Below are 27,459 nucleotides of genomic sequence, written 5' to 3' on the forward strand. Positions count from 1 at the left end.
ACCAATCATGCACTTTTTCACGGAAATCGGCCCGATTATGATCGGTGACCGATCGATCGGCACACCTCTACTATTAATTATTCCTTTTTTAGCTCACTGTACGTCTGTCGCTACATGGACAGCAACCATTACCTCACAAACACAAAAACATCCCCATTCATGAAGTTCCTTAGGACGCCAGGCACAGAAAAGGAAATTGTGGTTATTTTCACTAAACTGCATCCAGTGACTGTTTTCCATCTTTAAAAAAAAACGTCTCGTCACAGGTGGGTCCCAGGAAGAGAGGAAGACCACCAAAGAGGCCGGTGGAGCCTAAGTTTGAGGGCGAGCCTGAAGCCGTGGTGGAGGAGAGCGCCATGGACAGTGCGACGGTCGGAGAGCTTCAACCTGAGGAGGCGGCAGCGAAGGCGGTGGAGCCGGAGGCGGAGGCCAAGCAGCAAGATGGCGCACCGCAGAGCGCCGGGAGCGGGGAGCACACCTGCTCCGAGTGCGGCATGTCCTTCCAGAGGCGCTACTCTCTCATCATGCACACGCTGAAACACGAGAAGGCCCGCGCTTACAAGTGCAGCGTGAGTGTTGATGAGAACAGATACATCTCAGTGGATCAGAGATGATTGATCGCAAACAGAGGGATTTACTTCTGTTTATTTTAGATGATTATGTCTTTCAGATAATAAGTCCAAATGAACAGAGCCCAGGCTGCTCTGTTTGTCTGCGTTGTTGGTTCTGCTGTCCCTCAATAACTCAGTCAGCAGACAGTCAGCCAAGCTAAAGGATTTGGGCTGAAACCATTAATAGGATCGATTATTGAAATCATTTTGTAATCACTTTATTGGGAGTTTGTAGATTCAAAAAAAGGCAATTTGCTTAAATTGAATTGTTTCAGCCCTACTACAAATTATCAGAAGCTGATAAAGTGTTATTGCACTTTAGGCAGTAAAATGAATTGGATTTATTTATTTTATTTATTATTTATCTTTTATTTTTATTAATTTATAAAGTATGTTTAAGTGCTTAAGTGAAAAATCTGCATATATTTTTATTCAATTAATCGCTAGAATAATCGATTCCTGTGGTTTGTTGATTATTAAAGTATGGATTTTTATATTACTACTTTTTTCTTTATGGGTAATTTCTGTATATTTGCATTATTTTAATCTAAAATTGTGAGTAAAATAATCATTACTACAGATCACCTGATCATCAAAGCAGAACCTGGTCCTTCGGTTTGCTTCAGAATCCTGCCAAAGCAGCATTTGTCCCAATTAATTTTTTTCCTTCCACTTAACTTTCTGACAACATATTTGGAGTTCTGGAAAAAAAAAAAAACAGCATTTTTATCTATTGTGGTCCTCAATACAGCATTTATTTATTTTTTCTTACATTTTTATAAGATCCTCTGCGTGTTTTTTATTTTTTATTCTTTGTTGTTCTCCAGCTCTGCAGTAAGGAGTTCCAGTACGCCGCCTCGCTCCAGGCTCATCTGGCCCGACACAAGCAACAGAGAAGCCAGAGGGCGTCGTCCGTCCCCAAGGCCCTGGCTGAGCTGGGCCCCCCGGAGCGAGCGGAGAACGAGCTGGACGACAAGGCGGCGGCGGCGGCGTACACCCGCCGGGAGTTCGTGTGCGACATCTGCGGGAAGACGCTGCCAAAGCTGTACTCGCTGCGGATCCACATGCTGACCCACACGGGCGTGCGGCCGCACACCTGCAAGGTGTGTGGCAAGACGTTCGCCCACAAGCACAGCCTGAAGATGCACCGCGTGCTGCACGACGTCACCAAGCAGTTCCAGTGCGAGTACTGCAAGAAGACGTTCGTCAGCAAGAGGAGCATGGAGGAGCACACCAGCCTGCACACAGGTCTCACACACACACACACACACACACACACACACACACACACACACACACACACACACACACACACAGTGTGGGTTTTAAAAAACCTCTCTCCTCTGGGTGGGTTTAACCTGTGGTGGTCGCTCACACCTCACCACTGGATTGGTTTCAGTCATCAGCGTCACCCAAGGAAACACTATGGTGTATTTAGGAAGTATCACCCATAACCTAGTACAGGTTTCTACATTCCTCACAACCTGAAGGAACCACGTCACAATAAACAGAAAAAATTGAGCATCTCCATCCAACGTTTCCTGAAATCTTCTTTTGAAACTACTTTAATAAAATTGTCTGAAAATGCAACCAGAAATGAGCCTCGACAGAAATATTACCTGACATTAAACTTTGTCTTACCGGATCTGAAACATCAGGCATGAAGACCTAAACTACATTAATTAAAGGGACAATATCATGTCAAATCAATTTTTCTGAGCTTTACATCATGTTATATAATTATTCCCTCATCATAAACACCTGGAGTGTTGCCTTGATTCTTTCATGCATGTTTGATAAATTCTTTAATCTTAGTTCAGTTGTGTAAAACACCTGGATGGACCTAGCCCCTCCTTCAAGGAACTGCAGTTTCCAAGTTTCTGAACTTCCACAACTCCTTCACTCAGCTCCTTCAGACTAGCCAGCAGCAATTGGCAAACACCTGGTGGAACTGAGCATCAGCCGAGCTCATTATAGGAGCTGCTGCTCAGTGCAACACTGATAAAAACGTTGTTAAAGCGTTAATGGAGGAGCCATGTATTTATCGCAATAATTATTGAAACAATTTATCATCAGGTTTCCACAAGCCTCAATAAAAATGTGTTCAGCTTAACCTTTTCTCTTCCTCTACTTCAGACTTTCATCTCTACTTCACTTGGCTAGATTTTTCAAAATAAAGTACATTTTAACGTGTATTAAAAACCCCAAAGGTTCACTCTGATGGTGCTTTTTTATTTTTTTTATTTTACCATGTCGGTGCGTCACCATCACAGAGGAATCCCTGAAACCATGAAAAGCTCAGCTCAAATTTCAAATGTTTAAAAACCTCTCTCCTCTCCTCCACATCAAATCCACAGGTGAGTCAAAGTACCTGTGCAACACCTGCGGCGCCACCTTCCACCGAGCCTCGGCTCTGAGCAAGCACTTGAAGAAGCACCAGCCCAAACCAGAAGTGCGTCCGTTCTCTTGTTCTCAGTGAGTGACCCTTGGTGCCGTTGGCCTCTGTGACCCAAACACAGACGAGATAAAAACCATCCACTGACTCTGCCGCTCTCTCTCTCCCCCCTGCAGCTGTGAGAAGAGTTTTTACGAAGCGAAGGATCTCCAGCAGCACATGAACAAGCACATGGGCCTGAAGCCCTTCCAGTGCCAGGTGTGTGGGAAGTGCTACAGCTGGAAGAAGGACTGGTACTCGCACGTCAAGTCCCACAGCGTGGCCGAGCCCTTCAAGTGAGGAAGCACACACCGGCCCGACTCCTCTTAAAGCAGATAGGTTCATCCAACGTTTCGGACACAAAAGTTATAAAAAAATATCTCTTTAAAAAATGTTCTTGCCAAGTCTTTCTGGCATTTAGTGAATTTAAATAATTGTGATCATTCTAATTACCTAAAATAAGAGAAGTTTGAGAATTTAACTCTAGATGACGAGAAGAAAAATGTCATGAATTATTTAACTCTGAGCTAATAGTATTAATGCTGATAATTAAAATGAGGGTTGTTTTATATTTTAAATGTTATTGAAATTGGGGATTTATTTTGTTAAATACATGTATTTCAGGTTTGTGAGAGAGAATATAGGGAACCACCATAAGACTTTATTAACGGTAATAAATGACCCACATCGTAGTGAATTGATCTTTAGTTTGTTTATTTTTATCTCCAAACTTCAAATACCTCGTAGAGCCACCAGAGGGAGCCATTTCTTACTCCTGACAGTGAAAAACTGCATGTCGGCTCATTTCAGCTGCTTTGAATATTTCAATTGACCCAAAAAATAATTTCCTTCAATGTATAAAAACACTAATGTCGCCATTTTACTGTTATAATTATTTATTTGTTTCTGTTATTTTTAGGATAATCTAATCTGCTGTCAGTTGGAGGTTTTATCTCGATGGGATCTGATTCTCTCTAAATGTCGTTTTCAGGCAAAGCGTTCGACTTGTTTCTCTGATTTGATTTGGTGTCGAGGTTGCACCAAATCAAACAAAGAGATTCTGTTTGATTTGGTGCAACAAGAAAAAGCAAAGCAGCCGATCAAACTCGATTAGTTCTAACAGCTCTCATCTCTCTGGTGTTTTTATTAAGCCTGACCTCCTGAAACAACAAGGCTGATTTTTTTTTTAAACCAAATCCAAATTATACAATGGTGTATTAGGGCCATTGTAGATCTATATATATCAAAAATAAAATTCCACAGAAAAACTTTCTGAAATCAATCCCAGAAATTTTCGGGAAAAAAAGGGGAAATTTCTGTTTCAAAAGTCAAATTTTTTTGAATTTGGAGGCTTGGAAATTTCCACGTTTCTTTTTTTCCTAGAAATTTTCAGATTAATCTGAAAATTACTGAGTTTTTTTCCTGGCAAATCTTTGACTTTTAAACCTGCTTGGGTTGCTGACATCACTCTGATGTCAGCAGAAACTTAATTTGATCAATCAGTTGAATCAATTTATCGCCTAGCCACACCCAGTCCAAGTATGCTAAAACATTGTTTTAGTCTCAAACGTTTAGTTCATACTCCCAACCTGTTCCACTCTCACACCAACACATAGTGTCTCCACCTTTAGAAAGGTCCAGTCAAAGTCCAGACCTAACCTCAACAGTAATGTGTGAGGACGCTCTGCGTCCGATCCGACCAATCACAGAGGCCGTGTTCGGAGAAGTCTGCAGGTCTCTGCTGATTGGCCGGTGGCACAGCTGCAGTGAGCATGTCCTTGTCCTCAGGTGTAACGTGTGCGGGAAGGAGTTCTTCGAGAAGGCTCTGTTCAGGAGACACGTGAAGAAAGCCACGCACGGCAAGAAGGGCCGGGTGAAGCAGAACCTGGAGCGAGAGTGTCAGCAGTGTGGCAGGAAGTTCACTCAGCTCAGAGAGTACCGGCGCCACATCAACAACCACCAGGGTGAGCCGGCACAAAAATGTTTTGGTCTGGTTTTTATAGGAGCTTATTTTGAGATATTTGCACTATGAACTTGACCAAAATCATTTGGTAACATTTTCTGTTTTTGCAGTGTGACATCGTAAGTGTTCAGTCTGTGCTCTTACTTTCCATATTCTTACTCTTTATTTGTTTAGGAGTGAAGCCGTTTGAATGTCTGACCTGCGGGGTGGCCTGGGCCGACGCCCGCTCTCTCAAACGCCACGTCCGGACTCACACGGGCGAGCGGCCGTATGTGTGCCCGATGTGCCAGGAGGCGCACATCGACGCGCGGACTCTGCGCAAGCACATGGCCAAGTACCACGTGGACAGCCTGCCGGGGAAGATCATGTTGGAGAAGGACACCCTGCAGTTCCACAACCAGGGCACCCAGGTGGAGCACGCCGTCAGCATCCTGGCCTCCGACCTGCCGCCCGAGCTCAGGTCCGCCCACCCGGCCGCCACCGAGGAGCTGGAGACGGTGCTGATCACCGAGGAGACGGTGGAAGCCGTGGAGGCGGTGCAGGCCGCTCAGGCCGCCAACGAAGGCTCGGTGGCCACGCTGTCGGATCAGGGCATCATGCAGGTGGTGAACTACGTCCTGGCCCAGCAGGCCATGTCCGGGGTCAAGGATGAGGCGTCGGAGGAGATTCACACCATGGAGGTGGAGGTGGCTCATGTAGCCGAGGTGGAGTAACGCTTCACCGAGCCAGACTCTGGACTCAGCTACAAACTAGAGCAGGTGTTCAGTTTGTATGCCGTGTAAAAAAAAAAAAAAAAGATGAGATTCTGTTTAAAACAGATGCCTATTTTTCTGACTGTACATTAATGTAAAGTAATATGTGCGGCTTTGAGACGCGTGTGTTTTCTGTAAATGGCCTAACTCAGCATAACCTGTATGAATCAGATGCTCAGGATAAATAAAAGCAGAGAAAAAAGTTTTTGGTCTTTTGTTTTAAATCAGAACCTTCAGTTGCCAACCTCAAGTTTTGAAAGTTTAAACTCAGGGTGCCTACAATGACGAGATATTATGAACTTTATTTTGAATTTATAACAAAATATTTACAAAACATACAAAAAGCAAAGCATTTAATTCGTGTTTTCACTACTTTGACCTGAACTAATGCTTGCACCTGCACAGCTTGAACGACTGCGCAGGGTTACAACACTTGGCTCCTTTGTAAAGACTATATATACAGAATTATATACAAACATTTGGGTTTCTGGCACCTTATTTAATGAAAAAATACCAAAACATATCTGTGGTAAAACAAATACTTGTGTTGGGTTTAAACAGCTAAAATACATCAGTCATGTTAAAAAAACAAACAAACACTGGGTCAAGAGCATTAGGCCTATATATGGCTACATCAAATGAATGACCATCTCAAAGAAACGTACTTCAAAAGCTGACTGAATAAGGTGGCATAAAAACTACAGCTACAGTAGAAAACAAGCTGCTGCTCCTGTCAATTAATACTTCTTATAGAAGAAATGAAATGTTTACAATCTATTCCGCCTCCACAAAAAATAATAAAAAAACAACCAGTGAGCCAGACTAATTTACAGAAACAAAGCAAAAACCCAGACAAGTCAGCAACATTGAAATACTCCGCATTTCTTAAGTGCTCTCAAGAAATTACACAATACAGCTGTGCTCATCACCAGTAATAAAAAAAAACACAAAATGAACATAAGTGCATTTCTGCAATCAGTTTTACAGGATCTGTAGCCTTTGTACCAACAATTGGCCTTTTTGTTGCTTTTTTTTGAACGAAATGTTCCATCTTTTTGGCGTGAAATGAGATGAGATGCGAAATGAGGCTCTGGGAATCGAGAGAAAGAGAGAGCGCGGAGCGGCTCCTACTCCCCCTCCTCCTTGATGCGCTGCTGCTTGTTGCGGCGGGAATCCAGGTCGAAGGAGAAGTCGGACCACTCGTCGCGAGGCGGGAAGGAGATAGTCTGGCGCAGGGTGAAACGTACGGCGTCTATGACGCGCTCGCCCCGCGCCTCGGAGGAGCCCACGCTGACGGTGGAGGCGCCGCTGGTGGTGCGCACTATGTGCGGCGGAGGGGAAAAGTCCATGGCCTGTCGGTGCTCCATGATGCCCTTCCAGATGATGTGCTGGAACTCGGTGGGGATCTTCAGCCTGGACAGGTCCTAATGGTCATTACACAGGGGGTAGGGGGGCAGGGGTTAGTATGCGCAGGCCGAGCCCCTCTCTTCTCTCTAACCCATCATATGACTCGTGTTGGATAGGCAAGGGCTCACCTCCAAGTTATAGTTCTCAATCTGGTACATGTTGGTTAGGCCTTGTGCTGTGAAGTAATCCAAGCAGCCTGCACAGCCCAGCCGTAGGAGGAAGCTGCAGGAGGACAAGCAGGAGACTGTTGGTCTGCTCTCATCACACCACCAGTGAAAACATTCAGCTTGCAGCTTCCAGGTTAATTTTTTAACTCGCAGTGTGACGTCAAAGCGTTTTATTTTTTTGTCTTTTAAACCATTCTAATGTGATGCTGTCAACTAAAAAAGATTTATGATTACTCAATTTAACAGGTATAGCGTTCCTGCAATGGTAAAAGGCAAGCAAAAACCAAAGAAGCGGCGTGGATGTGTGGCGACAAGCGTTGCTTAGATACCTGGAGATGCTGCTGTCCATGGGGTATGGAGGAGGGGGGGTACAGTGGGAGGAGGGCACCAGGGGCAGCTGTTGCTGCAGGGCGTGTGTGGGGCTCAGTGAGCTCATGTCAGCACTCATGGGGATGTGGGAGCCCATAATGGGGGTCACTGCAGAGACAAAGGGAGCTAACGTGAGCCTTCATCTCACTGCTCTGGGTGGAAAGGTCAGCGGAAACGGAGGGATGGGGGGAGTGTGGGGGGGCGCTACTTCGCCAATGGCTTTCAGCCAATCAGTGAACACACCATACATATAACACCATCGTCACCACTTCCAACACTCTTTAGTGTGGAAGTAGTTCCTTAGAAAGCCGAGTCTCTAAAGGCATTTTGATATATGAAGCTCGTTTCTATGGCAACATTACAGAGCAGGGCGTTAAAAGTGTTAACACTTTTAACGACACCTTAATTTCAGATGTCTTATATTCATGAACAAAAAGTTGTTCAAATACATCACAGGACTTCAGGAATGTTAATGTACGTAGAAACTAATATATGCTAATATATCCTAGCTAGCTTTATTATGTCCATCACGGACATAATAATTGTAAATTTATCGCCAGTCGGCCCGATGATGTTCATCTTAGCCATTGGTTCACTTCTGTTCCAAACTAAAACCATTTGTTTATTTATTTGCTAGTTTCCTTTTCGTCTCTGTCAGAGTCAAGTTAGTAAGGACTTACTTCCTCTATCAGAATACAGACAGTAATGCTAACAGAGCTAATCACTCTAAAGCCTAATAAAAGATGCTAATCACAGTTTAGCTTTGTTTTGTGACAGACTCACACAGTGTGACGTCACCTCTTTGTTTTAAAAACTCCTACGTAGTTACAATATCAAATCCTCTCAAGCATTAAGTTCATTAACTAGCTAGTTTTGCTCGCAGCTGCGTCTGTCCCACAACCTGGAGGACATTATTGTGTTTGTAGTTTCTTTCAGTTTTGTAATTTTTTTTGGAAGCAGGTCATTTATCAGTCCCTCCAGGATGTTGCCATGTTTTGTGATTATTATGGCCTGAAACTTTTTCAAAAAGTTGTAGTTTTGAAAAAGGACAGGAATTTAACAGTTAATATTTAAAGTCCAAAAAAACGTTTTCAAGTACCTTGTTGGAACGAAACCCTTAAAGCAAATGAAATCATTTGTATGATGTCCAGAGGATAGGTCAAAGTGCAAAATGAATTCCATAGTCATTCAATATAAACCGTTTACACAGAGAAGCTCTCAAAAGGGTTTTAGCAAAGAAAAAGAAAAGATGCAAATCTTTAGCATCACATGTTTTCATCGTCCATGTTGGGTGAAACAGGAAGTTCGATTTAAATGGGGTTGGTCAGAATCCAGCCGAGTTGCTGTGATTGGTCAGAAAAGAAGGAAATCAGGTCAGATTTGTGGAAAAGTTGGTGAGACTTGCGAGTCTGTGCAAAATTTGCGAATGTGGAGTGAATCCGCATCAATAGTTGGGATCTCAACGTCGCAACTTCCTGGAGGCACTGATTTAAAGTTTTAAAAGAGCGATCCGTCTCTGCAGCTTAGAGTTTTACAAAAAATGATCGGAAATTGGCCAGAAAGCCTCTGATGGGTGCACCTCTACTTTTAGCGTGCTGGCGGCCGTTGTGGGGATGGGTGGGGCTCTGGGGGCAGCTGTGTGTGTTTGGGAGCAGGTGTGTGGGCGGACAGCAGACTTACTGTCAGTGAGGCCTCCCGTCATGCTGGAAGGGGTGAGCGTGTTGCGCTGCTGTGGGTTGATGAGCTGGCTCACCGACGGCAGCTTGTTCACTTTTCCGTGAGTTGGGGAGCTCGACCCGTAAGTAGTTGGGGATTGCATCGTGGTTCTGGAGCAGGAGAGAGAGGAGACATTAGCAACACCCTCAGAGTCTGAATACAAATCTTCCAGTCATGTCATATTACCTTGTGATTACTGCGTTTTGATTTTTTATGACAGAAAAACAATCAGATTCCAGCAGGAAAAGGTTTTTATTCCGTTTTATTATATTATGACAGAAGAGCGTGCAGAAGCCAGCAGGAGAAGCTGATCTGTTTCAAACAGAGAGGTCACATGGTGCACATCTCAAGCTTGATCTATTCGAAGCCGACTTTGAGGAAAAGTTCAAATGCACAAACTGTCCTGCAGTGGCTTTAGAAAACATGACCTGCACTAGCAGGTAGGTTCCACTCATACCCTCAAAAATCCAGAAAAAGTTTGAGTCCAGCTCTCAGAACAACGCAAAGGCTCAAAATGTTTACTTTATGAGTCTCAAATAGAATAAAAAAAGAAGCAGCAGCAGCAGCAATCAGGCTTTGTTCCTGTACAAACCTCAGCCTAGAGGCTGAAAGATGGCAGCGCTTCACAAACAGCATGCAAAGTCAGTCAAATGAGTCTGTCCAGCAAAATGAGTCCCACCACAGGACAGAGGAGGGACAGGAGAAAAAAAAATACTAAAGTAGACAGAGAGGAGGTCCGTGTAGGCCGGAGGAAGATGAAGACGAGGAGGAGGAGGAGGAAGAAGAGGAATGTGGAGCAGAGTTTCAGGAGGAGCTGCAGCGCCGCCTCTGCTCTCCTGCAGACTCCAGGAGCTGGCTGCCCAGACGGCTTTTTATCAGGCTGCAGGGAGGAACCAGAGACAAGAGAGAGAGTAGAAATAAGGGCTCAGCGCAGGAGAGACAGAGAGAGAGAGAGAGGGAGAGAGAGGGAGAGAGACACAGAAAGAGAGAGAGAGACAGAGAGACACACACAGAAAGAGAGAGAGAGAGAGAGAGAGAGAGATAGAGACCCTGGAGTGGGCCAGAGGTGAAGAAAGCAGCAGGAAAACATTCACCAAACCTTTGACTTCAGCAACTTACTTACTGCAGTGCAGCTGCTGGCCAGAAGATGGCAATGTACACACACAGAACAGGGCATTTCACCACAGGGAGGCGTTCAGTGTGAATGCAGACAGAACTGAAGTCATTTATTTACAATGGAGTGAAGGAGTGAGGAAAACCACAAACACACAAGACAAGCGGAGCTGAGAGGAACACGGTTCTGAACGGTTCAGAAATCGCAGCGTGTTTCATTGCCAGGCAGAAGAAACACAGCATGACCTCACAGCGAGGCGGTAACCGTCTCCTGGTTGCCACGGGTCGAAGGCGTCTGAAACACTTTGACTCTGCTGAAGCTGGCAGAGCAGCCGAAGGTGTTACCACCAACCTGAGAACTTAAACGCCACCTCTCGCCACCGTTCGGCTTCCTGGCTCCTGACCCGAGAGAGAACGAGACGGGAGGGAAGGAAAAACTGCCCCGGCTTAACGCTAGACTTGCCCTCTAAGGCTGCCAACTTTGAGGGATTCTGGGTAAATTTCTGGATAGCTACGGCGCGATCAAACTGCTCGGTTAGTGGCGTTTGGCTGGAGTCACACAGGAAAACATGCAGCTAGAAATGCACCAGGAACCACCAGAGAGCAGCCTGTCAGAAAAATCTGACATAACTTAAGTTTACTTAAAGCTGCAGTACATCACTTTTGTAGAAAGTTTTTTAAGATTTTTTTTTTTTTAACATATTAGTTACAATATGTAAAATATGACCTGTCTCATTATTCTGTGGCAACATGGAGGAAGTTTTAACAAATATGTTAAACATTTTTTCTAACCAGTTATGTACTGCAGCTTTAAGTTCCTACATTAAAAGCTGGAACTGATGTTTACAATCAACAAAGCTAATAACGCTCAGGGCTAACATAAGAATTTATGCTCAAAATACCACCTCTTTGTTTTAAAATAGGAATAAAAGCCCAGTTTACAGCGAACACTCTCTCACCCAGTGTGACGTCACCTCTGGTCCTAACAGAGATGACTTTATTTTCAATGCTTTTCATTCTGGTCACTAAACAGAGACCAGAATTGGCTGAACTGGATGGTAAAAGTCTGAGCCTGGCCACAAAGCTGATGGGTGCATTTCTACTGTTGCTGGAAAACCTTTTTGTTTCACTTCAGAACAAACAGAGCTGGCACTCACTGCTTCTGGAGGAGGTTCTGCTGCTGCTGTCTGTATGACTCTATTGTGTGCTGTGGCAGGAACTGCATGAGCTCCAGAGACTCTTTGATTTTCACCAACATCTCATAGATTTCACGACCTTTGATCTGCAGTGGACAAAACAAAATCAGACAGCGTTAGGAAGCAGATCAGAGCTCAGAACAAAGTTTTACTCTATAATTTATAGACTTACAGGTAAACAAAACACTTCCTCATCTGTAGATCTTCTCTTCTTGATGGTGGACATCTGGATGCTTTGAGAAATCTGGCGGTAAGCTGGAAAAGAGCAGGAAAACCAAAGCAGAGTGAATGGAAAGCCGCAGTGTTGGACACTTACACTGAGCCAGAACAGGAGGAAGGATCAAGCAGGGCGGCAGGCAGAGGGGATGCTAACGCTAGCGCTGATGCTAACATTCCTGCAGTGTTAGTGGTTGAGGCTCCTGGACACAGTCAGCACGTCACGTAAAGCCAAAGCTCATCAGCCCGCCACCAGCCCCGGCCCTACTTACGGCGCTTCGTACCATCACTGCTCTTTGAGTTGTCCGTTACGTGCTGCTTGCGGATGCTGTCCTCGTCCGCCTTCCGGTCTCGGCCGGGGCAGGCGCAGATCCGGGCCTCGAAGCAGCGGCGGCCCAGAACCTGTCCACTGGGAGGGGAGGGGGACATGGAGACTCTGTCAAACACAAAGTGAGCGAACAGCAGCGGCGTCTGGAGAGGACGGAGCGGCGTCTCTTACTCTCTGGTCTCCAGGGTGACGATGATGAGGATGGGGCGCCGGTTCATTCCGCCCACGCAGCTCGAGTTGCACATGAAATTATACAAGATCGTTGTGAATTCTGTCCCGACCTGAAGAGGGGAAACACAGACGGAGAGATTGGACTTTTTAAATCTTTTAAAAACACGTTTCTGTCACTTTTACTCATCTTGTTTTCTGTAGCTCTACGTTAGCTCATTGTTTTAATCTGTTTTATGTCATGATGATTGGTGTAAACTGTCAAACACTTCGGTCCACTGCTGTTTTCAAGGTGCTTTTCTAATCAATATGACAAAATATGGATTTATTCTTATTTCACGTTGAGCTGTAGCCTTTTATTTAAATCTGGGCAGATGGATTATAAAAACTGCTGCTATATACTAAAACTAAATATTTACCATTTCCTTACAAAACCTTAGAACACCATGAAGATGAACCTTTTCATCACTGTGACCTTACATAAATCCAATGTATTTGATTTAATAGACCAAAACAAACTAGTGCATCATTTTGAAGGGATTGAAAAATCTGTAGGAGTAGAGTGCATTTCTATTCAACCCCTCCTGAATCAGCACTGTAAATAACTGAAGCTGAGATTGGATGTTTTCAAGTCTCAAATGGATTTGGTCTGGACTTTGACAGGGCCATTTTGAACAAATCTCCCTTGATCCGTTGTGGTTTTGGCTGCATGTTTAAAGTCATCCAGTCTCACCAGTCTTTTTCCAGCCTGGAACAAGATGCTGCCACCACCATCTTTGTGATATTGCACCATCTTTGTGCTGCTAGATTTCTAAAAGCAAAAGAAGTTGCATTTTTTCCAATCAGACTAACTTCTTCTGCATTTCTGCTGCACCCCCAAAGCTGTCAACCTCTCCAAAGGCCAAAAGTTAAAAAACTTGCTTTTCTGATATTTTTTTTCGTAAGCATCTTTAAACCCATGTATATTTTATCTTTCACATAGTGTGTATTTATAAAGTGGCAAACCGTGGAAAAGCTCAAAGGTTTCCTCACCTGTGGGGGCTCGTATGGAACTAGTACGCTCTGTCTCCCAGTGATAGTGTCCTCCAGGTACTGGGCGTGGCTGTTTCCCTCCACGCGGATCAGGTGGCTCGGCGGCGCAATCTGACCTGGAAGCGGCGCCGTCCGGGTCATTAAAACACTTCGCACTAACAACAATCACAGAGTGTGAGGTCTGGAACTAACCGTCGTTGAACTCGCGGCTCAGCTCGTGGTTCGGGCAGCGCTTCACCACCTCGGTCACGTGCTCGGCTTTTTTATAGACTGGCATGGCCCGGATGACGGCCCCCTGCGGAGGTGGGGTCAGCACTTTGATCTGGATGGGACAGGTCTTGGCAATCTGGCAGTAGAGCTTCTTCAGGTCTGTCGAGTACTGAAACATAAGAACAGAGGTGGAAATGAAAACTCTTGTTTTGTGCCACATCAAGATTATAAATGTCCTTAAAGGGCCGGATGCGGTAAAATCTACTGAGAAAACTATCCGTTAAAATATTAAGATTAGTATTAATCTCTGTGTTAGATTAGTAAACAGTAATTATTCATAGCAACTTTTCACATTGACATAGTTTAGTTCTGTAAAGAGAAAACAGCTTAAAGCTGCAACTGTTAATGTGGCCCTTTGATGTCAAGAGGGCCACATTAACAGTGCTGGCGGGCCGGTTTGGCCTGCGGGCCTGTTGTTGGACACCTGTGCATCAGAATATTTAAACAAACAGGAAATATCATCTGAACTGTAAAAACAAACTCTTTTCTGTTTTCTTAGACAGTATTTTCTGTCTAGTTTATAGTGCAAATATCTTAGTACACTCAAAATAAGGCAAAACTAACTTACAAGTAAGTTATTGATAAAAAAGATACAGGATTCAATTCAATTTATTCACAACAAATATCACTTTACAAAAAAAACAATAATTTAATTTCAAACATTCCAATTGATCCTAGTTATCAAACAGTTTGGTTTGATTGATTATTCTAAGTAGATTAAAAAGTTTCTAAGGAAAGCTTAGAGCTTCTTTTAAGTCAATAATTCTCAATATTTGATGTTTTTTTAATATATTAGTTTCACAGGGAGAATATGTGATTTAAAACATTTTAAAGATGAAATAATCTGCCGGTGTAACTGGTACTTTAAAAAAAAAAAAGAAATTGTTGACTTAAAACAAGCTTCTACAATCTCGCTGAAACTAACTTACTTTACTTGTAAGTTAGTCTTATTTCAAGTGTTAAGATATTTGCTAAAAAATATATATATGTTTTTGCAGTGTGGAAGAAAAACTTGTCTCTGTTCTTAGATTTTACAGTTTGCATTTATCATCTCCAACAGATTCATCTTGGAACACCTGTTGCCCCGACTGAACACTTCTGGTTTTTCCCTGAAGCAAAAAGTGCTAAATGCAACACTGTGATTATGACCTACATAAATAAACACTCACTCACACACACACAGATAGAGAGAGAGGAGGTTTGGTGGCAACAAGTGTGTATTGGCAACCTTAAAAGTGTCGTACAGAGAGCCTGTGGGACTTCCGCCCTAAAATGGACCCTTCCAGGAGTAATTAGACGGGGGCCCTGGCTTTGATCAGAGTTCTGCTGAAGCATCTGACGGCTACTCATCATACACAGCAGCGCTTGTGAAGTGGCTGCCATGCTCCAGCTACATATTAGGCCGGGTGCAGATCTGACTTGTGCGCTTGGCTGAAAATGAATCGCTTTCAGGTCTGAGTGCAGGAGTGGAGGACTAATCGCACGATCCGCCCGTGACCGATGCCGAAATGCGATGGTTGCTCAAACACAAGCTGGCCCGCGTTCAACTTGGCGAGCCTGAGAGTCATAAATAATGGATGTGCCTTGATCCCTGGCACTGGTGGGATTGATAAGCAGTAAGCCATCAGAAAAGACTGAATTGTTACTAATAGGCACAACCCAACTGTGTAAACAAACCATTCAAATCACTGCTGTGTAAGCAGGGCTTTAAATCCCTCTGTGTGCAGAAGACACAGGCTGGGGGTGGAGGTGAATATTTCCTTGTCAGAGAGAGAGGGAAAAAAAAGAAAAGAAAAAGCGCCAGCGGCTTGTTTGGTAACGCAAACACAACATGAAATTCCTCCTCTATTAAGAGTAATTCCAGTGAATCAGGGAACTCATCCCAGTACCAGGATGTGTTGATGTTAATTTTCCCCAGCTTGGCACAAACACACCTGACTCCTCTCTCCACGCAAAACCTGTTTTCTTATTGACCTCGACTCAACCAGCAGGTTCTGATTTACAGAAATCAGTGCCTCACAAAAGCTTCTGTGTGATTTTGTCACACTGCGACTGCAAACGTCACTTTGTTTTATGACCGGCTGAGACAAAAGCGGTACATAATTGGGAAGCGAAAAGGAAAAACGATACAGTTTTAAAACTTCTTTTTGTATCCCTGTCAGTACCTTTGACACACATTATCTTGGGTTTAATCTAAACTCTTTGATCTACTTCATTCCCCACTGCAAAAACAAAGTCTTACCAAGTATTTTTGGTCTAGTTTCCTGTTTAAATATCTCAGCACACTTAACTTACAAATGTATTTTCAGCAAGACATGAGGGCTTCTTTTAAGTCCTTAATATTGATTTAAAAAAATACTAGGTTCACCAGCATATTGTTTCACTTATAACAAAACATTTTCCCCATGTTATAGGTGAAATAATCTGCCAGTGGAACTTGTAATTTTTTTTTTATTAAGCTTTTTTTGTGCTAATAAGTCACTTGCGAGTTAGTTTTGTCTTATTTCAAGAGTAGAAAGATATTTGCACTAGAAACCAAACCAAAAACACTTGGTAAGATTTTGTGTTTTTGCATGTTTTCTATTACAGTCTGTAATATCTGTAGGTAACTCTGCAGCTCCTCCAGAGTTACCTACAGGCTCCAGAGTTAAAATATTGTAATACTTCTGTAGATTTTCTACGTTTATTGATGGACTGAATTTCCGACTGGTTTCACTGGATTTTAGTTACGGTGCGTCAGAGTAAAGGGGGGTTAATACGCAGCCTAACTCTGCTTTAAACTTCACCACAACTTTCTCTCTAACCCGCCCGCTGCTCTCATTGGTCTTCATGTCGCTGCTTGCTCACTAATGATCTCTAACAAACCAAACAGTTGGTTTTATACTGAGATTAAATCACCCACTGGTAGATTAAATCAGCATTTATAAATTGGCCGAATTACGACAGCAAACCATTCACTGGACTTTGTGCAAGTACTGTACATTTAAATGTAGGCAGGGATGAATTCATAAATGCACACCACACTTTTCAGATATTTCTTAAAACAAAAAGTTAAGTTGGTGACCATATTTAATCTTTACTGCACTTTTATCTGCTATTTAGCTTTTTATCAAATAGCAAAAGCAAAAGTTGTAAGAACAGTTTTGCGAGATTCATATGATGCTACTTAAATAAAATATTAAAGAAAGCACTACAAAAACTTAAGTATTTTTAGTCTAGTTTCTAGTGCAACTATCACAATATACTTGAAATGAGACAAAACAAACTTACAAGTAACGTTTTTGCAAGATATAGAAGATTTTTCCCATAAGTGAAATAACCTGCCAGTCGAACTTGTAATTTTTTTAATCAACATTTAGAAATTAGTAACTTAAAACAACATCCTATATCTTGCACAAAAAAAGTCACTTGTAAGTTAGTTTTGTCTTATTTCAAGTGACACTGAACTCTAAACAAAATTACTTGGTAAGATTTGGGGATTTTGCAGTGGAGGAATGGCGACTTAAAATCCAAATCACAGATCAGGCTCTGTGACATGTATGTCAACACGACGGCTGAACTGATTCTTCCTTAAAAATCAAAGCGGCTTTCTAAAACCACCGCTTCTTAAGAAGAAGGGGAAAAAAAAACTAAAGAACAGAAGAAGTTAAGATAAATAGTGGTGCTTGTCCCCTCGCCTCTAACCCGATACTCCCCGTACGCCTCTGTCAATCAGCTAAATGAGGTGGAGAAGCGAAACGCAGGCGAGGAGAAACAGAAAAGGAGAGCCAAGGATTAGGAGGCAAAAAAAAAAAAACCTAAAGAAAAAACTGATCATTTAATGGTGTGATCACAGGGAGAAGGATTTATGTAGCAAAAACAACACAAGGTGATGCACAATGATCCAATCAGAGATGTTTGAGGCAGTTTGTTTAGATGATCTTAAACCTCAGCGTTTACACTCCATCATATGCAAAGAACACACAACACCCGCGCACACACACACACACAGAAAGCAGGAAACCATCCCAGCCCTCCAGCTACAAACTTTTAAGAGTGCAACTATGTGCTGCTGCTGGTGTGTGTGTGTGTTTGCAGTGCAGAGAGCGAGCGCAGTCGCTGCTCCTGAGAGCGTTCAGGGTGGAGGAGGACGGCGAGTTGACTGATGGGATCCAGTGGCTCACACAGGGCGCGGTGCTCAGGTGTTAACGTGTAATTATGGGCCTTTCATTGGTCACAATGTGAATTACACAGGCGAGGAACAACACGGCCGCACAATGCAGAGAGCCACTTAATCACAATCATTTGAAAGAAAGAAAGAAAAAAAGAAAAGAAAAAACTGTTGGTGGGAATCACACGTGATTGGCCCGCCGGACATCCAACACGTGGCACGACCAAAAGAAACGCATGCAGCAACTGCACTGCTGCTGCTGCTAAACTAGTACTGGTAGAAAACTGCAAAAGGAGAGTTTGCAGGAATATGTGTGTGTGCGCCGTTACTTTTTAAATCCTGCTGAAGTTCCCCCTGACAAGGAAAGAGGGAGAGAAGAAGAGAGAAAGAGAGACTTCCTCTGCAGCGCAGGTTGAGGCAGGCCCACAGCTGTAGCGTTCTTCTCTCCCTGACAGGCGCTGCGGGCGCATGCAGGAGTCAAGTCCTGACAAACATCAGGCCTTAAACAAGCACTGTTTGGCGCCTCTGGTCTTGTCTTCTTCATTCCTGACAAGTCATGTCATGCCTGGAGCGTCTTCCAAACCTGTTTTAAATCAACAATAATCCAAAAGAGCTGATTTTTCCCTCCCCTCCGTTCCCCTCTTTCCTCCTTTTCCTGCTTTTTGAGAAGCAAGAAGCGAAGAAACCGCTTCTTTATTTAAATAAATTGAACGTTTTAGAGGACCGTTTCCATCCCCCAAAAGAGAGGAACGTCTGCCGGTCGTCAGCAGAACTTATCTTGGCCAACCAATCTTGTGATGACACGCGTCCTGAAGCTAACCTGTACGCTGCCCTGTGGCCACTCGTAGTCTGAGGATCCAATACACATCACTCTCCTGATCAATTAGATGTGTATTAATTTAGGAGAAAAGGTAAAACTGTTCGTATTGCTTAAAATTATTTCCAAAATCCATTTTTGTAGCTCAACTGTTTAGTGGGACTGTAAAGTAGCATATTCTATGAAGTTGTTTGGTGTTTTAAAGTTTTTGAAACAGGTCGTTGTTGAAAATAATTTATTTTCAATCAACTTACCTGGTTAAATAAAGGTGATATAAAAATGTTTTAAAATCTGGTTTAAGCAACTAACTGGCAGGGAAACAATTGAAACACTGCAAAAACAAACTCTCACCAAGTATTTTGGTGTAGTTTCTAGTTCAAGTGCCTTAGTTCACTTGAAATAAGACAAAACTAATTCACTAATTCATTTTCTGCAAAATGTAGGAGCTTGTTTTATGTCAATAATTCTTTGTTTTGGTGAAAAAGTGCCAGTTATTCCATGTTACAAGTTAAATAATCTGCCAGTGGAACTAGCCCTTTATTATCAATATTAAGGAATTATTGACTCAAAATAAACTCATATCTTTCTGAAAGGTTATTTGTAAGTTGGTTTTGTCTAATTTCAAGTGCACAAAGATACTTAAACTAGAAACTACATTAAAATACGTGGTGTAGTTTACTTCTCTTTATCTTCTAATTGTCCAGCTAATATTTTGTGTTTTTGATGTATAAAGTGTAAAAAAAAAAAATCAATAATATTTGTTAAAAAAGTGATTTTTTTAAAGGAAGTATATTCCAAGTAAAAAAAAACAGCGAAACAAAGTTGCGCAACACCGAGCTCAAAGAAAAAAGAAAAAAAAAAAACGACTGGTAATTGTAGCTGTAGAAGAATGTGCTTTTCCATGACGATCATGGAGGGATCCCAAAGCTGTCATAAAACCTTTCCAACTCTGCCTTGGAAAAAAAAAAAAAAAAAAAAAAAAAAAATTTCCCCCTACACTTTTTTTCCCCATCTGCAGCTCTCAGGGCTCGTCGCTCTCCGCGCGATGGGCAAGTCGCAACAGGTTCGTTGACACAAACAAGTCTCGGCCCAATTTCGTGAGGCGTGGGACGGGCCCGCAGATGTTCCAGGGGCAAGCTGCGTCTTGCTGCCTTTCGCTGGAACACTCTTCTCTTTGAGCATTCACAGCCTGTCCTCCTCCTCCTCCTGCGGCGCAATGTGAGATGCAGCCATCAAGCTTAACTCTCCTCAAAAAGACAGAGCCCTCTGCGAGAGCACAGGGTTCAGGAAAGAGGCACACGGTATTTACACAAGTATTACCTACAGGCCGTCAATCCATTACTGTAATCCCCCCCTGAGCTCCGCGGCGGCCCACCGATAGCCCGGACCATGGCCACTTTCTGACGGCGGTGGATAATACAGACGGCAAACACCACCAATCTTTCGCCCTGACAATGGTCGCCTCATTTGCTACACTCCATTAATTCACAAAAAAAAGGAGATAAAACTGCGTATTTGTTTGACCTTTAATCTGACCCATTAGGTCAGAGGCCGCCAGCGGGGGGGAAACCATGTGGGAGACATTCTGGGAAGGGTTGACGTGTTGTGTGTATGTATTCATGTGTGTGTGTCACACTCATCCTAGACAGGAAGAGGTTAAGGTGTGGGTTAGGGATTAGGTGTGTCTCCGTAAGAACAGTCATCAAAAAGTACAGTACACAGTCCATTAAGTCCCGTGGAAGATCCCGCGGTCTAAAAAAAAAAAAAAAAAAAAAGAAAAGAAAGAAGAAAAAAAAGGGGCATTAGTGGATCTGTGCAGCGCCGGTGACATCTTCGGTGGCTCTCTGCCATCCGTCCGTCAGTCCAGCCGTTGAGCTATCGGGCTGAGATTAAGGAGAGCTTTGAAGCAGAGCTCCTGAGATCAGGCGAGGGAGGCTCCTTTAAGACGAGAAGCAACGCTGTAATCGCTCGTCTTTTAGGACGAGGCTGAAAAAAAGGACTCCCTGTGAGGCCAATGAGGGATAAAAAAAAAAAATCAGCCCAACAAAAAAAATATATAATTATGTGAAGCAGAGCTGTCACGGCTGATGAATGTCATCAGCTCCATTAGGATTAAGATTAGGGTTGAAAGCTGGCAGGTTTATGATAAAAAAAATAAATTAAAAAAAACAAGAAAAACATGACGACATCTCCGCACCTCTGTAGTGTTAAAACAATATCAAATTTAATAACTTCTAAAAATATTTTTTCAACTAAAAAATTAATTAATTTTTCAGAAAAAAAAGCAAAATCCTGGCTGATTAAGTGTGCACACCCCTAAACTAAATGTTTGATTAATCTTTATTTGTTTTAAGCATTCGCTTTTCTTTCCTCATCTTAAATTTATAACACTTGTCCACTCTACTTGCAGAAACTGAGCATAAATTTCACTGCAGGTGATGATAATTTTTTCTCAGATTTAGCTCTGAACTCCAGTTTAAAGCTTTGATTACCTCCTAGGAAGCCCTGAGCTGGTCATTTGAATGCATGTTTTTCTGTTTATAAAAATCTGTATTTATCGTCAGCGTTCCCGCAGAGACCTGAAGGGTTGTGAGCAAAACCAGACAGGAATGTGGAACCGTTCATAACTTCTTTCACTCCGGTTCCATCCAGAAGAGAGCAAGAACACTTCTATGGATTATGGTCCATTTAGTCAGTATGAATATGGTTGTATTTTTATTAATGGTTTATTTTTTTCCCCTCTATTGACATTTTTCTGTCTTCTGCTGTGAATTAGTTCTCAATTTACTTGTTTAAATGGAGGTTAAATAAAAAACACAAAGTCCAGAGCAAGCTGGTGCCACCACCGTGCTTCACTGTGGGTGTGGTGTTTTTTTGGTGATGCTCAGTGTTTTTGTGCCGAAGCACGCCTTACTGAACTACATTCTGCAACAAGGTTTTGGGACAAACCCCTGACTGATACATTTGTATAAGGATATTGTTGTAAACATTTGCAAAAATGTAAACTGTGACTTTAGCTAAAAGAATGCAAAATATAAACAACTTTGTTGCAAGATGAAGAAAGGCTTCAACAAGGTGTTCTCTGTAAGTATGTACACAGTTACACAACAAAGTTTTTGCAGCTTTCGTTTTTGTGTTTTTGAGTCCATTTTAAGTTACTTTGTATTTGGTACAATCCCAAAGACTCAACCAAACTTGAAGCATGAAATGCTTTAAGAGTACTGATGGTTTTTATATAAAAAAAAACCCAAGAACTTTTAAATGACATTTATATGCAAATCAGTAAGTACTAGGTCAAGGTGTTTGTTGGAGTGTAACAACATTCAGACCGACCCAACCGGTCTTGCATCATCATGTGACTCTGGGACTCCGGCTGTTTCCCCGCGTGAAGTCAGTGATGGGATGTGTAGTAAAGCAGGCTTCTGGGGCGTGCCTCTTGCCAACCACCTCACAGTTCTACTTCAGACAAACACTTTTGTTTTTGGGGCTGTGAAAATGAGAGGGATGAGTGAGGCGGTGTGGGAATTAGGTGACTGCTGCAATCCCACAGTTGGCGTGGCCGGTGAGTAAGGAGAGCACTCCCTGGGGTTTATACGGGAGGCAGAATAGGTTCAAATCGGTGCAGAAGGAGCTGAGGTTTGAAAATCATGGCTGATGATTCAGGACTCCTTATGTAATCATCCACATGTGTCTCAGAAGGTCCGTGATGCAACCGCAGAGGATTTCACATCCTGACTCTCAACGCCGCTGTCCCGTCCCGATACATCGCCCCAAGCCACGATCTTTACAGGCGTCCGCTAGGGAGCATCGGTGCACCAGCCAGTCAGGCTGTCTGAACAGAGTGGCGCGTAAACAAGCAAACAGGTGGAGTGGTGATGCAACAGCTGCCCCTCAGACCTGTCACACACACAACCAGAGCAGGAGCAGCTGGTTGTGTGGCTTCACTGTCACACGGTGACATCTAGCTCCATCGCCGCACCTGGAGCAACGATTCCGCTTGTTTACGACTTTTGTCAACACAGGTGAACTTTGTTCAACTTTAGGGTGAACTGAGGCCGCTATGTCAACAATAATAATTCAATCTTTCTTTAGGTTTTTATTTTTAAACTCTTTAGTCCAGAACATTCGTGCTCACGGTGTCAGTCTGTGAGTTAAAGTAACACTTTATGATCTACCTATGGTGTGTTTTAAGACAATTGGTTCAATAATGTCAGTACTTAGTATCTACCAGCAGGAGGTCACCTGTTATTTTAGTTTAGTCATAATGAGTTGGTTCAGATGTTTTTGTTGGGATCAGAACCACAATGAATGGAAACAAGATGTAATATGAAGTCTTCATAGCACAATATACAATAAAATTAGAATACACATGAGATTTAAGCATTAATATGATTATTTTCATAGCTACACAAAAAAAAAATCACTAAAAGAAATAAACTGATTCACATTAGTACATCAGTATAAGCTAGTTTAACGGTCCAATGAGGAAGTAATGAAGATGGACCGACCTGGAGCTTTCCGGACAGATCAGATATTAATATCTATATTGGTCCAGACATAGAAAATAACATCCTACATGGTGTATAAGTGATAATACACCCAGTCCATAAGGACAGATCTATTCAGTCTAATTCTATGATTTGTGCTCAGAGTGACGTCATTCTACATTATTTATTTTACAATACATTTAGGATTCCTAATTGCACTTTCTGAACCATTTGAAGGAAGGTTTGTTGCCGTTTATTTTTACATGTTTGATCAAGTTAGTCAACATATTCAGTTTCAGTTTCCTTATTATTCTACATTGGCTGATATGCTCTGAACTACACCCACTGAACAAATTAAAGATGTGTTGTTTCCGTTTGAGCAAGCTTGTGAAGCTGTTGGTTTATTTAAAGGTGCTGTACTGGTACAGAGTTATCAAATAAATTTGTAATTCAGTACTTTTATGTCTGTTTTTTTCTGTATTTGCCAATACTAAACTTCAGATATCTGTATTGGTGTTGAAGAAAGTATCCTTAATATTTACTTAAGATTAATATCACTATGTTTCTCTCTTAAACAAGAGAGAAACATAAAACAAAAAAAACAAAAAAAACATTTAAAAGGGAGGAAATGTATGATGAAATGTCTATCTGTCACATATCTGTCACATTTTGTTTGTCACATTGACACAACTGCAATGTGAAAAAAAAGGGGCAAAATGTTTGCCTGGTTCAGAAGAACGACAGAAAATGGAAATAACCAGCAGTCAAGAAATATAAGTAAAGGTTTTAATGTGGACAAAATATTTAACACAGATTCTTTAAATAAGAGTTTGAATCTGTGATTCAATTCTAAGATGGTTTAGAAGCCAAAACTCCAGTGAGTCTCATTGATGACTCAGAAGCCACAACAATAGAAAAGGTAGACGCTGAACGGTGAAGCAGATCAAAGACAAAGGACAACATCTAGATACAAACTGGTGCAGAAAAGAACTTAATGTTTCAGAAATTCAGATTTTTTTTAAATGTTTGATACAAGAATAAGGAACAAAAAATGGAAACTTCTCAAGAACACCATAGTCACAGACCTGAGACTCATTCAAGCATAAAAGATCCCCCAAACCCACCAGAGGAGTGTCAACACATGAGAGCAAACTGCAATTTAAACTGTATCTTTAGGGCTTTTTGTTCAGAGTTTGACACAAAACATATTTTCTCTCCTTTCTCTGTTTGTAGAGAGAAGTAGTTTAGGACACATTGATTTTCTGAAATCAGTTTTTAGCTGAAAATCTACAAAAAGACGCTTTGGCTCTCAGGTCCTAAATCCTATTTTTTTACAACCACGACTATCATTCAGGTCATTTCAAAAGGCTCCTGCTAAAGAAACGTCTTACTTAAGATATATTGTATATGTAGACAAAACAATGATTCATTCCTTGAGTTAGGTCCCACTGTTCTGTTTGAGTGATAAAGTGAGGAGCAAAAAAAGACAAACAAAAACTTCTGGAAGAGCTCCAAGACTTAAAAAAAGTTACGTCTGCCAACTTGAACTAAAAATAAATAGCATAAAAATTTGGAGAAAAGCTCATTTTCCTTTGAAGTGAATTGATTTTAACCTGAAAGTTTTACTTTTGAGGACAGGGCTGTAAATGTCTTGGGTGGTGACGCTGTCTGTGGTGAGTGATGCTACCCCCTCCCTTCCTGTCAGCGAGTTAACTAGAAGTGCCTGAGGTTCAGACGTGATTTGAAGCCATACATCTAAAGTGACATTCCTTCCTTGCCAAATGTAATTGTGCAATTCAGGACTTTTAACGTACACCTGAGTCTGCCTAGAGCATCAGGAGTCAGATAAGGAGTTCAAACGTAAAAGGAGAGTTCCTTTAACCTCTAACCTGAAAAACTGCTTCATACAATGACAGCTAGAACATTAAAGCTTTGGTTCCCTTTAGCATCTGATACTGAAAGCTAAAGCTACAAAACTGAAGGATGTGTCAAGAAATACAGTTGTTAAAGAAGATTTTAAGAAAGGAAAAGAGTGAAAAAAGCTCAAATGTTAAGAGTTTGGTTACCGCAGTTATCAGTAACTTACCTGGATTTGCCTCAAACTGAACTGATTGTATTTATGGTTTCGGTGTGTGTGAGCTTTATTACCGCTTTTTTGAAATCGTTTTTGGTTACTGTGTTTGATTTTGGATTTTTAAAATGTCTTCCAGTTCCAGTGTAAAGCGTTTTGTACAAAATTAAACGTTTACTAGTCATTGAGAAGGTGAACTTATGTCATGATCAGTATTGTCACCTTCCTAAAATACCCAAGTCATTTATTGCCAAAAGATGATTTATGCACAAAACCACTTTTGACAAAAATTAACTTTAGGAAGGTGACAATAAATTACTTGAAAATGGTCTCAAAACAACATTATCGTTTATTGCAATAATTACTGGGACGATTTATCGTCCCGCAGAATATGTTATCGATACAGGCCTACTGATGATTATGATGGAAAATTTGTGTCGTTTTCAAACTGTAACTTTATCAAACCTTGGTGATGCAGGCAGAAACCTTCAGAAGAATAGAGCAAGGTCCCACAGTGAAAACAAAAACAAGAGATGGACGGATGGGACTCTTACCGTCCAGGTGGCAGACTTGGCCGTGCTGGACTGCTGGAAGGACACGTCGAAGGTGTGCGGCCCGGCATAGTCTGTGTTGGAGGGGATGGCCGGTGACGGGGACAGAGCGTCGAAGGTGGAGCTGGGCTGGGCGTAGGGTGACGGGGCGGTCACGCTGTTTGGAGCGTGTTCGTTGTTGTAGGGGCTGGTGGAGGTCGAACCATTGTTCTGCTCCATGCTGTTCAGGAGCCCCAGGTTCGTGTACTGCGACTAGAGAGGAAATGAGCAGAATGATGGGGAGGGAGAACAAAACAAAGGAATGTGGTCAGAAACTACAATGGATGTTTTTTTTTTTTTTTTTGTCTTGTTCATTTCACGACTAAAAAGGGAAGAACTGATGACTCAGGGTTTTCCCCCAGTGTATTATCAAAGCCTGGTGGGCCACCAGGCCAAGTGTTGTTCATCTGAAATAGCTTTTCCCGTGGCAGTAACAGTGATAGGTTTACAGTTGACTCAGTGAACTGGGGGTCCGCACCAATTGGGTCGTCCCTGCTCCTGCCCGCTGGCCTCACATGGCATTATTTCCTGCTCATGGTGCCTGCTCCTGTACCTTTGAATGTTTGTAACCTATTAAATATTTTTGTCACAAAAACACAGTGTACCGACTTAGTGCCCCCACCACCAGGTAGCAGGTTTTAATGGGGAAACCCTGTTGTTCCTCACAACATAAACAGATCTGACACTGAAGTGGAGAGATTTAGAATAAACAGAAAATTGGGGGGGGAAAAAATTACAAATATGGACTTCATTAAACCCTACAAAAATCAATAGAAAGAATATGGTTAGCCTCATTAATCAGAAATTTGTTTTTTTGTTGTTGTTTTTTAAAATCTAAATAATCTATTAAATTATCTCCTCTCCATCGGTCGAACTCTCCCGACAGGAGGAATTCAAATGTCAGCCTTCGGACAGGATGGAGAGTACGCCTGGGTCAGAGCCAAGCCATTCGCCCCATTCCTTTCCATTTATAAATGGCACATTCCTGGACGAGGTGCTGTGTCTCGCTCGTCGGAGGGCCATTAATCTCTCGGTGGGGCCTCTCGTTTATTTCAAGCTGACCACAGCTGTCCGCCTCACACCCACCACGTTGCCAGGTGTTAGTGTTGTGCCAGGTGACGAGCAAAACACACAGAGTGAGAGAGAGCAAGAGAGAGAGAGAGAGAGGGGGAGAGAGAGAGGGAGGGAGGACGTGGTTTATACAACGGACAGCCAAGTAGGGGATTTAGAAATCGATGAGCCGTGTTTATTACTCATGGATCCATGCGCTGTGACTCAGGCAGAGACGAAGGAAAGAGTCAGACTGACACACCTGAAAGAGGTCATCTGAGTAAACCTGGATGTGTTTGAGCAACAGAGGCTCGCTGTTTGGATGAGGGTCACTTAGCCTCCACCTCACCCCCTCCGGAAACTATGACAACAGAGTTCATGGGAAGCCTTTCTGCAGGACAATTATGGCGGTCATGCAGGTGTTAGGAGACGAGTGTTTAGTGAATGGAGGACAGAAACTCAGACTGAAACACACACACACACACACACACACACACACACACACACACACACACACACACACACACACACACACACACACACACACACACA

General features: G+C 42.4%; 2 protein-coding genes across 7 annotated transcripts in view; one reads left to right on the plus strand and one right to left on the minus strand.

Annotated features, from left to right (window-relative positions):
* Nucleotides 1–5,962, plus strand: part of zbtb11 (zinc finger and BTB domain containing 11) — a 14,549-nt gene extending 8,587 nt beyond the window's left edge. Inside the window, exons 5-10 of the mRNA XM_015057243.1 lie at nt 267–569; nt 1,439–1,859; nt 2,969–3,086; nt 3,183–3,341; nt 4,834–5,009; nt 5,183–5,962. Of these exons, the coding sequence (XP_014912729.1) occupies nt 267–569; nt 1,439–1,859; nt 2,969–3,086; nt 3,183–3,341; nt 4,834–5,009; nt 5,183–5,721 (1,716 nt within the window). The 3' untranslated portion in view covers nt 5,722–5,962. The remainder of the gene's footprint in view (nt 1–266; nt 570–1,438; nt 1,860–2,968; nt 3,087–3,182; nt 3,342–4,833; nt 5,010–5,182) is intronic.
* An 824-nt stretch (nt 5,963–6,786) lies between these two features.
* Nucleotides 6,787–27,459, minus strand: part of tp63 (tumor protein p63) — a 46,376-nt gene continuing 25,703 nt past the window's right edge. For 2 of the 6 annotated variants that reach the window (XM_015057238.1, XM_015057239.1), the window contains 11 exons: nt 25,822–26,070; nt 13,665–13,851; nt 13,473–13,588; nt 12,444–12,553; nt 12,217–12,353; nt 11,901–11,983; nt 11,690–11,814; nt 9,384–9,529; nt 7,664–7,811; nt 7,296–7,389; nt 6,888–7,184 (listed from right to left, as the gene is read on the minus strand). In XM_015057238.1, coding sequence (XP_014912724.1) covers nt 6,888–7,184; nt 7,296–7,389; nt 7,664–7,811; nt 9,384–9,529; nt 11,690–11,814; nt 11,901–11,983; nt 12,217–12,353; nt 12,444–12,553; nt 13,473–13,588; nt 13,665–13,851; nt 25,822–26,070 — 1,692 coding nt within the window. Of the gene's footprint in view, nt 7,185–7,295; nt 7,390–7,663; nt 7,812–9,383; nt 9,530–9,663; nt 10,300–11,689; nt 11,815–11,900; nt 11,984–12,216; nt 12,354–12,443; nt 12,554–13,472; nt 13,589–13,664; nt 13,852–25,821; nt 26,071–27,459 lie in introns of those variants that run through there. The other 4 variants (XM_015057236.1, XM_015057237.1, XM_015057240.1 and 1 more) reach the window with 4 other exon arrangements.

Source organism: Poecilia latipinna, unplaced genomic scaffold (assembly GCF_001443285.1).
Source record: "Poecilia latipinna isolate Pla-1442-1.1 unplaced genomic scaffold, P_latipinna-1.0 Scaffold1446, whole genome shotgun sequence".
In the NCBI taxonomy this organism is placed as follows: domain Eukaryota; kingdom Metazoa; phylum Chordata; class Actinopteri; order Cyprinodontiformes; family Poeciliidae; genus Poecilia; species Poecilia latipinna.